The 13,058-nt window shown below is 38.4% G+C and overlaps 1 protein-coding gene across 5 annotated transcripts in view; it reads left to right on the top strand.

Moving 5' to 3' along the window:
* Ctnna2 (catenin (cadherin associated protein), alpha 2) overlaps positions 1 to 13,058 on the top strand; it is a 1,098,179-nt gene that overhangs the window by 1,049,419 nt on the left and 35,702 nt on the right. For all 5 annotated transcript variants that reach the window (XM_011241195.3, NM_001355193.1, NM_009819.2 and 2 more), the window contains one exon: positions 10,412 to 10,517. In XM_011241195.3, the coding sequence (XP_011239497.1) occupies positions 10,412 to 10,517 (106 nt within the window). The remainder of the gene's footprint in view (positions 1 to 10,411; positions 10,518 to 13,058) is intronic.

The raw sequence follows: 13,058 nt of genomic DNA, 5'->3' as shown, positions 1-13,058 counted from the left end.
TGCTTCCTGAGCTCCACGATGACTTCATTTGCTTGCCTTCAACATTTTATTAGTATTTTATCTGATGGATATTATGCAACCCATTAATAACATCAGTGGAACAAATAATCTCATTAGTTTGAAGTGAATAATGAATCCAGTCACGTTGCTAGTTTAGATCAGGAGAACATTTTGTAATTTGTATTATATATAACTGTGGTCAAGAAAGATAAATATATTTGAAGGGTCTTGTTCACTGATGTTGAATAACAGAGAGTTGTTTTTGTGTGTGTTTTGGGTTTGAGTTTTTTTGTTTTTGTTTTCTGTTTGTTTTTTTTTTTTTTTTTTTTTTTTTTTTTTTTTTTTTTTTTAGCCAAAGCATCATTTTAAAAGTGAAAAAAAACCTGGTTCAATTTCCTTCAAAATTTATGTAATAATTATTGGGCTGAGCTGAACAATGAAGTGCTCACCCTGCTACTGGGTATTATTTTTTCTAATCCTTGATGAGCGTGTGTGTGTGTGTGTATGTGTGTGTGTGTTTGCGTGCGTGCGTGCGTGCGCGCACGCTCACACACACATGCACACGTAGCCCTGTCCTGTTGTGAAAGCAAGGGGGAAGAATCAGGTAGCTAATGAAAACAGAAAAATAGGAAGTTAGAGACTTTCACTGCAGATCAGAAGGCTAGCCTTGCTTGCAGGAGGCTAGCCTTGCTCAGAGGCTAGGCGAACTCTCAGGAGGCTGGGCTTGCTATCAGAAGGCTTAGCTTGCCTTTGCTGCCACCTGTGCATGCTCATTCTGAGCAAACCAGCACTTGACAGTATCTTTCATTGTGGCCTCTCCCCTAACGTTACTGCATTCAGCTTTGTTCACTATTATTGCTGAAATTACACTTTCTACTTCAAGAAGGAATAATTGTAGCTTTGTACGGGTAAAGATTCCTAAGTACTGTTTTCCACCATTTAAAGTTTGTATAGAGTTGATTTGAAGCCAACACTTGACTCCTCTACTCAAGAGTGTTTAAAGGGCATGTATGTCTCACAATTACCATTCATTTATTATTGTGTTGTTTTATTCTTATTACCAGCTAAATCATTAATTGAATCTTGTCGTCTCTGTAAGTTCTACTCTGTAATTAAAATAGAAGAAGTGCTGCCTGGTTGCTTATGCTCTATCTTCTTCGTGGGGGAGAGCAGAGCCCCCGTGTCTCACACTCTTTTCCTTCTCATTCCTGGTCTTGTGACTTTCATTTGAGAGGCAAAACCTGAATCACCATCCCTCATACAGCAAATTTCAACTCCTTTTCTCATTTTGAGGGAAAAAACTGCCATGAACCCCGTCTTGGGCTGCCCAACCAAGATGCATGCAGACAGCCTCAGCTCAGCCTTAATTGAATAACAAGGGGCAAAGTACTCACTTAAAAAAATCAACCACAAGGGAGGAAACCAGGAAGCCGGGCTTGGGGTGGGAATCATCTGTACCTGTGCAATTCTAAAACATTGCACAAAGAACTGGAGTCTCAGACAGCTAAATTTGCTTTGTTTTAGTTCAGGAGCTCCTTCCATTACTCTAGTGGTTGCAACTGTCCATTGAGGATCATTAACCTGCTCTCTCCTCTTTTCGTATCAAAACTGGCCAATAGAGACAACTATCCAACTTGTTTGCACTACAACTCATCTGACTGGGCAAGCACCTTTCAATTTGCCCTTTAGTGCCTGACTTTCTTCTCCTTTGTCCATCTGGTTTTGGTTTGTGTTTTTATTTCATCAACTAAACAGTATTCCTGAAATAGTTGAACTCAGGTTTCTAAGGTCCTTCCTGACTTCTCATGATGCACAGGATTCAGTAGATTATTTCAAAAACAGTCCTCATCATGCTTCTACATGCTGTGGCAAGCATGTGTGTGTATGTGTGCACATGAGAGAGAGAGAGAGAGAGAGAGAGAGAGAGAGAGAGAGAGAGAGAGAGAGAGAGAGTAGGGATATGAATGCTATGTTGGTGGACATGAAAAGATATCTGCTATCTTTGGGGACTCAGGTTGTTCCTTCCCCTGTGCACTCTAGGGCTTGGATTCAGGTTATCTGGCTTGAGCTTCATATACATTTATATACTAAGCCATCTTGCTAATCTACAGAAATTTCTTGGACTTCTCTTCTCTTCCTCTTCTCTTCTCTCCTCTCCTCTCCTCTCCTCTCCTCTCCTCTCCTCTCCTCTCCTCTCCTCTCCTCTCCTCTCCTCTCCTCTCCTCTCCTCTCCTCTCTTCTCCTCCTTTCCTTTCCTTTCCTTTCCTTTCCTTTCCTTTCCTTTCCTTTCCTTTCCTTTCCTTTTCTTTTAAAACTGTAGATCCAGAAAGGCTTATATGATTCTACACATTTGCAAATACCCTCATTGCATTTCCTCACTAGAGTTACATTTAATATTAGCAAACTAAATGTATCAAGGAGGCCATAGAAAATAAACATGTTAAGCTTGGATTAATCTGAATTAGATTTCTGAGTACTGAATACTTTGCTCACAATATGCCGACTCACTGCTATTGCACATTAAGGCTCACAGGCTTTTTGTAAAATAAATGCAAATATGTTGGCAAATGGAGCTCACAGCACTGAAGTAATAGTTTGCCAGCTTGATTCTCTTTTGGAGTGACCACTTCTTGGGAAAGGTTCCAAATACTGGCCTTAATATACAAATCAGCTGTACTTAAATGAATGATGCTGCAGGATTCTGTGTAGCAGAGAAGTAATATATTCTATTTCTAAGAACACTAACACCATGTTCCAGGTGAGATAATAGAATGACCCCTACCATTAAGGATACAAGATTACATAAAATCCCTTTTCCAATCCCTTTTGCAGTAAAAACTCACTCTAAAGAACAGAAATACTGTGGTGTGAGTTCTCAATTTGAGGTAGATCTATAACTGTTAGGGTAGCATCCCTGTTGCATTTGTCATCCAGGGACAGCAAGAATAAATTGAAGTCTTGTCAATTTCCTAGACCAGATTTTCATTTTCTAGTTATTTATATCTTGATTCAGTGCAATGCAGATGATTGTAGCTCATTTAGACTTGTATGATAGAGTAGACATTGGCCAAATATGGCTGTTTAAATTGTTTTTATTGTTGTGTACATCATAAAGTTTGCTATGTTTATAATTGTTTAAGTAGACAATTTTGCCACGTTAAAAACCCTGATGTGTATCCATTGCCATTGGTCTATACATTTGCATCTTCTTTAAAAGTGTATCCAGCATGCATTCCTTCCTAAGTCCTCCTCGCCTGACCCCACAACCCCTGAGAACCAACTGAAAAAGTAGTGTTCTCATTCTGTGTCTTTGACCCCTCTCTGTACCAGACGAGAGGCATAGTTCATGTTTGTATTTTTGCAACTTGATTCTTTCATAGAAATGAAAGTTTTCAGTGTCCATGCATGTCATCATGTACACAAAATTAGCTTTTGTTTTTATGGTTGAATAATACTCCACTGTCAGAGCTATACCATATTTGGTGGTTTCTCTACTCATCTGTCCTTCTTCCTTTGGGTAATATGAAAAATGCTGTTGGGGACACAGAGAACATATTTCTTGGAGTCCCTGCTTAAAAAGGAATTGGAATATCCTATGGTGTTTTTTTTTTTTTTTTTTTTTTTTTTTTTTTAATGAGAAATCCACAAACCACTTTCAGGTCCTGATTCATTTTACATTTGTACCAGCAATAGACAAGGGTTCTAACTCCTTTACACGGAGTTAGACTTTTCTTTTTTCTTTTTTCTAGGACTGCTTCTAATGGTTATAAAGTACAATATCCTTGTGGTTTTGATTCTCATTTCTCTAGTAACCAGTGACATTTTATGAGGGTTTTTTTTTCTGTACTTATTGGCCATTGTATGTTTTCTTTGGAGAGCTATCTGCACAAATCTCTTACCACCTTTAATTAAATACTTTGTTGTCAGTTTTTTACTTATTCTGAATATCAGTTCCTTATTGGATAAAAAGATCCCAAGATATTTTCCTTATTTTGTGAGTTTCATTTACAGTATACACTGAAAATATACTTTGATCATAAAAGGATTTTATTTATTTATATACTTATTTATTTATTTTTGGAATCGTAAAAGTTTTAAACTCAAGATTTTAAACTCAAGGTCAAGTTTACTTTTTCTTCAGATGCCTGTGCTGTTGTTGTTCTAGCAAGGAATATCTGCAGATCCAATATCATGGAGTGCTCACACTCATTCTTTTTCTTTTGCTTTTATACTTTAGCTTTCTGTTTCTGGCTGATCACTTCTAAGTTGAACATTTTGCTGATGGATACAGTTTCCCTAGCACCATTTATTGAAGAATACTCTTTGCTTCATTAAGTGGTCTTAGCACCCTGTGGGAAACAATTTGATCATTTGGTTGAGGTCCTATTTCTGAGCTTGATCCTGTTCTATTCGTCTAAATTTCTACTTTTGAGTTAGAACTACACTCTTTTGCCTACAGAACATTTATGGTAAGTTTTTAAAATCAGAAACTATGGAAGCTTCAGCTTTTTTCTTTTGCCAGATTATTTTCACTACTTGAAATTCCTGGTGAATTTAGGACATTTCATTTTGTTTGGGCAAAATAGAATACTGGGGCTTGCATATGGATTGCTGTGCATCTGTATCTCTCTAAGCCCTTCAACTCATGTTTATGTAAAGGCGTTTCATGTGCCATCTTGAATTTCTTCCCGCAATATTTTGTACAGAACTAAACATACAAATCTGCTGCCTCCTTCGTTATGTTTACTCCTTCTTTACTCTTTAATGCTTTTTTTAGTGGACATCTTTGAAGGATGCCTTTCAGGGCCAAGGATTGAACCAAGAGCTTTATTCCTAATGGGCAGATATTAATACCTGAAATATGCCAATGCTGCATTGCTTTCTTAATTCTATTTCATCCTGTTTTTTGTGTGTCCAAAAGCATGACTGTTTTCTTATGAACCCGTATCCTTAGGTTTCCATCCTGCTTCTTTCCGGGCATAGTATCACTTGGGGCTATTCCTTTGTCTTCCTAAGTGTCAATGCTGTGTCAAATGTGTGTATGTGTTAGCCTAAAATATTTATGTGACTAGTTTTATTACCCTTTTTGACCCTCTAACATAGACTCCAAGTACAAGAGTTCAGATTGAGCATCCAGTGTGAATGCTGAAATCTTAAACATTTGGTTTTCATTGTGATGCTCATGAGTGTGTGAACTATAATCACTGGTGGATTAAAAAAATCACATTGTCCTTGACCACTTTGGTTCCCTCAGTCCTTCTCCCAACTCTTGCACAAGACTCCATGAACTCTGCCTCATGTTTGTCTGTGAGTCATGTGTATTTGTTTCAGTCAGCTGCTGGGTGGAACCTCTCAGTTGACAGTTATGCTCCTGTCTGCAAGCATAACAGAGTATCATGAATAGTGTCAGGGATTGGTTTTTGCCCATGAGTGGGGTTTCAAGTTGGGTCAGTCATTGGATGGTCATTCCCTTAATCTCTGCTCCACATATTTGTATATCTTGTAGGCAGTGCAAATTTCAGTAGAAGGTTCTGTGGGTGGGTTAGTGTCAACCTCCCTCTAATACAAGTCCTGTCTGACTACAGGAGATGGCCACTTCAGGCTCCATATTCCCCTACTGCTGGTGGTCTCAGCTAGGGTCACCCTCATATCCTCCCACAGGTCTTTCCCATCCCATGTCCCTGGGTTGTCCCAGAGATGGCCTACCACTGACTTCCCTTCTCTCTCCCAGACTTCTCACCCTCAGCTCTGCTCTCCTAACACCCACCCCTCTTCCACTTCCCATCCTGTCTCCCACCCATTCCCTTCTCTCCATCCATTTCCAGTATCTATTTTGTTTCCCCTCCTGAGTGAGGTCTAAACACCCAACCGTATTCCCTCCTTATTTCTTATCCTCTTAGGGCCTGTGGATTTTAGTGTGGTTATCCAGTACTTTATGGCTAATATCCACATAAGTGAGAACACACCATGCATAACTTTCTGGGTCTGGCTTACCTCACTCAAGATGATATTTTCTAGTTCTATCCATTTGCCTGCAAATTTCACAGTGATCTTGTTTTTAATAGCTGAGTAGTGTTCCACCATATAAATGTACCACATTTTCTTTATCCATTCTTTCATTGAGGAACATCTGGGTTGTTTTCTAGTTTCTGTCTCTTATGAAAATACCTGCTATCTAAACATAGTTGAGCAAGTGTCCTTGTGGTATGGTGAAACATTTTTTGGGTATACCCCCAGGAGTGGTATAGCTGGGTCTTAAGGGAGGTAAAACTATTTCCAATTTTCTGAAAACCTGCCCAATTGATTTCCAACCTACAGATCCAACTAACCTGGGCCTGTGGGTGCTCACAGAGATTGAACCACAACCAAAGGACATGCATTGACTGAATCTAGACCCCCTATATATATTTAGCAGAAGTGTAGCTTGTTCTTCATGTGGGTCCTCCTACAACTAGAGTGGGGGCTGTTTCTGACTTGGCCTCTGTTTCCTGTCTTTGGACCCTTTCCCATAGCTGGTCTGCATTATGTAGCCTCAGTGGAGGACCATGTGCTGAGAAACGATGTGACTTGATGTGCCAGGGTGGATTGAAATCAAGGGAAGGGACCTCCCTTTCTCTGGGATAAGGGTGGGGGAATGGGAGAAGAGGAGTGGGAAGGTGGGAATGGGAGAAGAGGGGAGTTGTAAGGTGAATAAATAAAGGAATTAATGACAAAAGCAATTATACTGGGTTTTCACTTTGGCTATGAGATGAGCATTTGAGCATCAAGCAAATACCATTTCTCTAAAGATATTCCTTACTAAATTAGAACATTTTAATCAGTTTTAAAATGTATCATTTACAATTTATAGGGAGATATTTTCTGAGATCCTTTAGAATGAAATACATATATAGATTTATATGTATGTTTGTATTTGTGTTTATGATATATGTAACTGGGGGAGTTTATAAGTACCCTACATATGCAAGTGCCCTCAGAGGCCAGAAGAGGGCACAAGATCCCTTGGAACTGGAGTTAAAGCTAGCCCTACATCAAAATTCTTTAAGTAAACAAACACATTTCCTTGACAATGAAAAATGAAGAATGCCCTAAGCTCTTAATAACTCTGTTTAGAGAGAGCCGAAACTAACGGGTATCATGTCAGAGTAAAACTTCACAAAAGCTAAATAGTACTCCATTATGTAAATGTACCACATTTTCTATATCCATTCTTATGTTGAGGGATATCTGGGTTCTTTCCAGCTTCTGGCTATTATAAATAAGGCTACTATGAAGATAGTGGAACATGTGTTCTTATTACCAGTTGGAACTTCTTCTGGGTATATGCCCAGGAGAGGTATTGCTGGATCTTCAGGTAGTATTATGTCCAATTTTTTGAGAAACCTCCAGACTGACTTCCAGAGTGGCTGTACAAGCTTGCAATCCTCCCAGCAATGGAGGTTGTGTTCCTCTTTCTCCACATCCTTGCCAGCATCTGTTGTCACCTGAATTTTTGATCTTAGCCATTCTAACTTGTGTGAAGTGGAATCTCAAGGTTGTTTTGATTTGCATTTCCCTGATGATTAAGGATGTTGTACAGAAAATGTGGTACATTTACAGAATGGAATACTACTCAGCTATTAAAAATGATGAATTTATGAAATTCTTGGATAAGTGGATGTATCTGGAGGATATCATCCTTAGTGAGATAACCCAATCACAAAATAAGTCATTAGATATGCACTCATTGATAAGTGGTTATTAGCCCAGAAACATAGAACACCCAAGGTACAATTTGCAAAACACAAGAAGATCAAGAAGAGCGAAGACCAATGGATGGATACGCCATTCCTCCTTAGAATAGGGAACAAAATACCCATCAAAGAAGTTACAGAGAAAAAGTTTGGAGCTAAGACGAAAGGATGAACCATCCAGAGACTACCCCACCCAGGGATCCATCCCATAATCAACCACCAAACCCAGACACTATTGCATATGCCAGCAAGATTTTGCTGAAGGGATCCTGGTATAACTGTCTCGTATGAGGTTATGCCAGTGCCTGGCAAATATAGAAGTGGATGCTCACAGTCATCTATAAGAAGACAGGGCCCCCAATTGAGAAGCTAGAGAAATCACCTAAGAAGCTGAAGGGATCTGCAACCCTATAGGCGGAACAACAATATGAACTAACCAGTACCCCCAGAGCTTATGTCTCTAGATGCATATGTAGCATAAGATTGCCTAGTCGGCCATCACTGGGAAGAGAGGCCCCTTGGTATTGCAAACTTTATATGCCCCAGTACAGGGAAACATCAGGGCCAAGAAGTGGGAGTGGGTGGGCAGGGGAGCAGGGCAGGGGGCGGAGTATAGGGAACTTTTGAGATAGCATTTGAAATGTATATAAAGAAATTATCTAATAAAAAAAAAGAAAAAAAAAACCTTCACAAAAGATCCTGTATAGTCTGAAAGTTACAGAGAAATACATAATATGCCACATTTTAAAGTAGTGACAGATTATTTATGCAATAATGAAAAAAAGAGAATACAGCAAAGGAAGGAAGCTTACAAATGATAATTAAAACAAAACAAAACACTATCTAGGAACAGACTGGCCCAGAATCTTTACCTTATCTTTAGTATATAAAATTCACATGTGGAGCCGGGCGTGGTGGCACACGCCTTTAATCCCAGCACTCGTGAGTCAGAGGCAGGCAGATTTCTGAGTTCAAGTCCAGCCTGGTCTACAAGGTGATTTCCAGGACAGCCAGGGCTATACAGAGAAACCCTGTCTCAGAAAACCACAAAAAAGAAAATAATAATAATAATTCACATGTGGAATCTTGTTCACAGTTTAAAAATCTTAATGGTCACTGAAAAAACAATCAATGAATGTACTCTCTGGGGAGACTTATTGCGACTATACTGAACCGAAATACCTAAGGTTAGAACCTTCTGTATGTGGGTCTCAGCAGTAATATGAACCCCGTCTACTTTATTTTCAGCTACTAGTACAGAAAAACAAATTCCAAAATGAGAACTAGTCTGAAGCAGAGCAACATGCCCTTCCTTATCATTTATTTGATGGAAGCCATTTTAAGTCTTTCCTTTCTTACTACTACACAGTCATGGCCATTGCCCCATTCCTAGAACTATATGATGAATAAATAATTCTCTTCTGAGTGGCTTTCCTCTGGATCCCATCACATTTATGACGGAAAGCATTTTTGGTGCCTAATAATTCACTGTAACTTAGATATGTATAAGGAAGGCTACTAGAAAATATACCCTGGTTAAAAAAAAAATATAAGGATAAACCTGTTCAATTTATTCTTTACTTACTTCCCAAGAAAGTGGAAATTTATATGCTACATTTTGTTTAAAAGTCCATGGTGCAGGAACATTTCCCCTCCCACTTAATCAGCATTTAAAATTAAACAGGCAAGTTGATTGAGTAATATAATGTTTAATTGCCTACCTAATTGAAAACCGTATGTGAAAATGTTGGGGTGCTGCAAGCATAAGGACATTTACAAGCATAGTGTTTAGTGCAATCATTTACATATCAGTACCAGAAACAAAGAATATGATATTTGGAACTTTGCAATTTCAGAAAAACTAGCCAAATATTCCTCCTTTATGTTTAAGACAGAAATGCTTCTCAAGGTGCCATCTGTACTTGAGTTAAATAATAAGAAGGTGCTGGGCATGGCACGGATGGCTATGCATCTGTATTTAGCTGCTGTGGACTCTTTTTTTCTGTTTTAGAACTCATCACTGACAGCCTGTGGAGATGAGTGGTTCTTAACTAACAACTTGAAGAAATTGGGAGTCATATAGGAAACCGGTCTCTGGACATATCTGTAAAGGGTTGTCTATATTATAAAGTTTTGCCTCTGGAAATATCTGGGAAAGGTTATTTTATTCTGTTAATTAATGGGGAAAAGCCACCTTGATTGCATGAGGACCCATTCCCATTCCTTGGGCACAGGATTTTGAGAAATGCAGAAAGTGTACTGAGTCCCAGAATGCATCCCTCATACCCTGCTTCCTGGCTGTGAAGGCAATGTAACCAGCTGCTTCGTGTACACACAGTGAAGTGTTGTGTATGACAACATCTAGCACATGAATACGACTGGGTGCTAAAGTCCCTTCCTCTTGGGATGATAATTTTAATTGAGTACTGTTGAAAAATAGTGGAAAGATAATGTGGATACATATATGAAATTAGGAGACTAATTTCCCCCAATACATACAAGGAAACAAGGTAGACAACCAACCTAGAGGTGTGGGTGCATTAAGGCAACAAAGAAATTTTCAATAGCAGGGCCAGACTGCATTAAATACAGAAATAACACATTGGGCCACGGATGTGGTAGGTTTATTTGCTGCCAGTTATTGATTAGAATTCTAATTATGATACATATTTTTTCAGAGGCAAAGGCCCACTGAAAAATACATCTGATGTCATTAATGCTGCCAAGAAGATTGCAGAAGCAGGCTCTCGAATGGACAAATTAGCGCGCGCTGTGGCTGATCAGGTAATACAAAAGGGAGAATGGGCATTAATTAGTACCAGCGTTCTAGGAAGTTTTATGCACCATATGAAATGGCTTTGCCCAATGCACTTGGAGGTAGTCTTTAAAAATTTACAAGCTGGCTTCTGTCGAGTTCATGACAAAGGCAGCTTTAACCTGGAAGAGGCGTGAAAGGCTTGAAGCCCGTGACAGGGTAAAACAGCCTTCCCCATTCAGAAAACCAATCATGAGGGCAAATGAGATAAGGCACATACCCCCAGGACCACCTGCCCAGAGATGGCACAGAGCAGTGGACTAGGCTCTCCCACAGCAACTGCTGATCAAAATATGGCTGACAGGCTTGTCAATGTGATGGGGCTATTTTCTCAAAAGAAGTTCTCTCTTCTCCAATGTCAAGTTGACAAAAAAGCTAAACATAAGAAAGTGTGGTAGTAAGAAAGCTCGACTCCCTTTAGTTAATTCTGATCTTCCTATGGTACTCTGACATTTATGCTCTGCTCTAAATTGGACTAATCCTTGTGACCAAGGACAATCTAGATTTCAGATGTATTTTCACACAGACTCAGGTAAATCTCAGAAAAATAAAATCCTCAAAGTCTCACCTGAGTTTTTACAGGAAACCAGAATATGTACTTGAAACCTTCTCTGTCTCATCTAGAATATTTGATTATATTTCAGCAATTCTCATTCAGCCTGGCTTGGACTAGACCATTAGAATCCATCTCTAAGTGTCTTGCTGCTAGAACACTTCTTGTAAGGGTACATTAGGCAGCAGCCATTTCTAGATAACCGATTATCCCTTCAAGCCTCAGTTAAGAATAGTTTGCAGTCTGAAGTACTCCAAAGCAAATATACTTTAAAATACAAAATAAGGTTCTGACATAAAAATGGCATGTACTCTCATTACATAGTAACTCCATAATAAACAAGAATGAGCTGCAGAAAGTGGTGCCCTTTAGACATCTTGAAAGACAGAAGGTTGGTTTCTTCTCTGTGAATATTCCTAGTCTCCTAATTTTTGAGTTGCAGTTCCTAGCTATAGGTTTCTTTCCCCCTTCTTTAGTATTAGAGTTGCTCTTCTATTCTATTCTGTCCACCTTCTCAGACTCCATGTCAAAATACCAATAAGAACACCTACCCTGTAGAAGCTAACCACTCTGATCAGAAGGTTCAACAACTAGTATAGCATATACAATAAGACCTAAAAGACACCCCTTTTAATTGTATTTATACATGAGAGCTAGCATAATGGGATGTTTTTGAGAAATTTGCTGGCTTAGAAGTCAATTATTATCACAACTTCAGATTATTTTCATTGTCATCCTAACAAACTTCACCATCATTTGTAGCAGTTGAAAAGCAAACCGTGATGCTGTGGATGTTAGGGTTACATCAAATGTCAGGCTTCAGAATGTAAAGCCGAGCTTCTTTCTAGAAAATTTCATAAATATTTTAAAGAGCTCACCTAATAGAAAAGGAAGACAAAAGACCGACCTGGAACGTGCCAAAAAGACAGCCACTAACCAGAGAGAAAAGCATGGAGGTGTGTTTGCAAATGTTTGTAGCCTCTGGGTATGTGGTACCATGAATGTTGGATGAGTGACTTTGCAAGATGTCTCAGAAAGGATTTTGTTTCTTTTGTTCCTGAGAGTCAAAATTAAATGAAGTTTGAATGGCTTTTCCATTGCATATTTAATATTCATGTTTGAAGCTATCTCTACATATATTTATGTGTGTAGTTCTATATCTCCAGGTTCAATTCCTGGTTTTGTTTTTTTAATTTAGGATCTTAATTACTGAATTTTTGACAGAATGCTATGAGGCATTTCTCAAACCAATTTTGATAATAATCATAATATGAATGCATATAATCCTACATATGCATGCTCAAACGTACAGGGAGAGAAGAAAGACACAGAGAAAGAGGATTCTATACTTACTTCTAGATTTGGGGGTAGAACATTTAGTCCTATCAACCATGATTTTTGAAGTAAACAGATGAAAAATATTCCCATATCTTTCTGATATATTTATGGGCATTATCTATGAAATATCTGGAAATTTTGTTAGTGTTTTCTCTAAACAGATGTTTCTTTTTTAGATATACAGGGTGTTTTGAAACTTTTATTGGTCTTTCCTGCTCTTTAAAAATCTGGCTTAACTGGTTCCATTTAAATAATACAGCAGAATATTACCAAAGACTGGATTGGTTGCTTTCATTTTGCCTGAAAATATTTTATGAAGATTTGAGATATGCATGCAATATAAATGCTTTACGGACCACTGCATTTTTAATTACTGTTCCATTGAGATAGAACTCCTGGTTTAATTTGCTGCAAGGTATTTGTATTGAAAGCTTTGTCAGCCCTCTGGGGAGATATCATTTTAAAGTTAATTCCTTCCAGTATATGGGTCTCAGGAGTAGGATAAATATTACAGTATTAAATACTTGTAGAAAACCAAAAACAGACTCTGTGGGATGCTTTCTTGATAAACATATTTAGGAAAAATGTATCACAATAGTAGGTATTATGTATGAAAGAA

Source organism: Mus musculus, chromosome 6, assembly GCF_000001635.26.
Source record: "Mus musculus strain C57BL/6J chromosome 6, GRCm38.p6 C57BL/6J".
NCBI classification, from domain to species: domain Eukaryota; kingdom Metazoa; phylum Chordata; class Mammalia; order Rodentia; family Muridae; genus Mus; species Mus musculus.
This window is presented reverse-complemented; position numbering and strand designations above follow the sequence as displayed.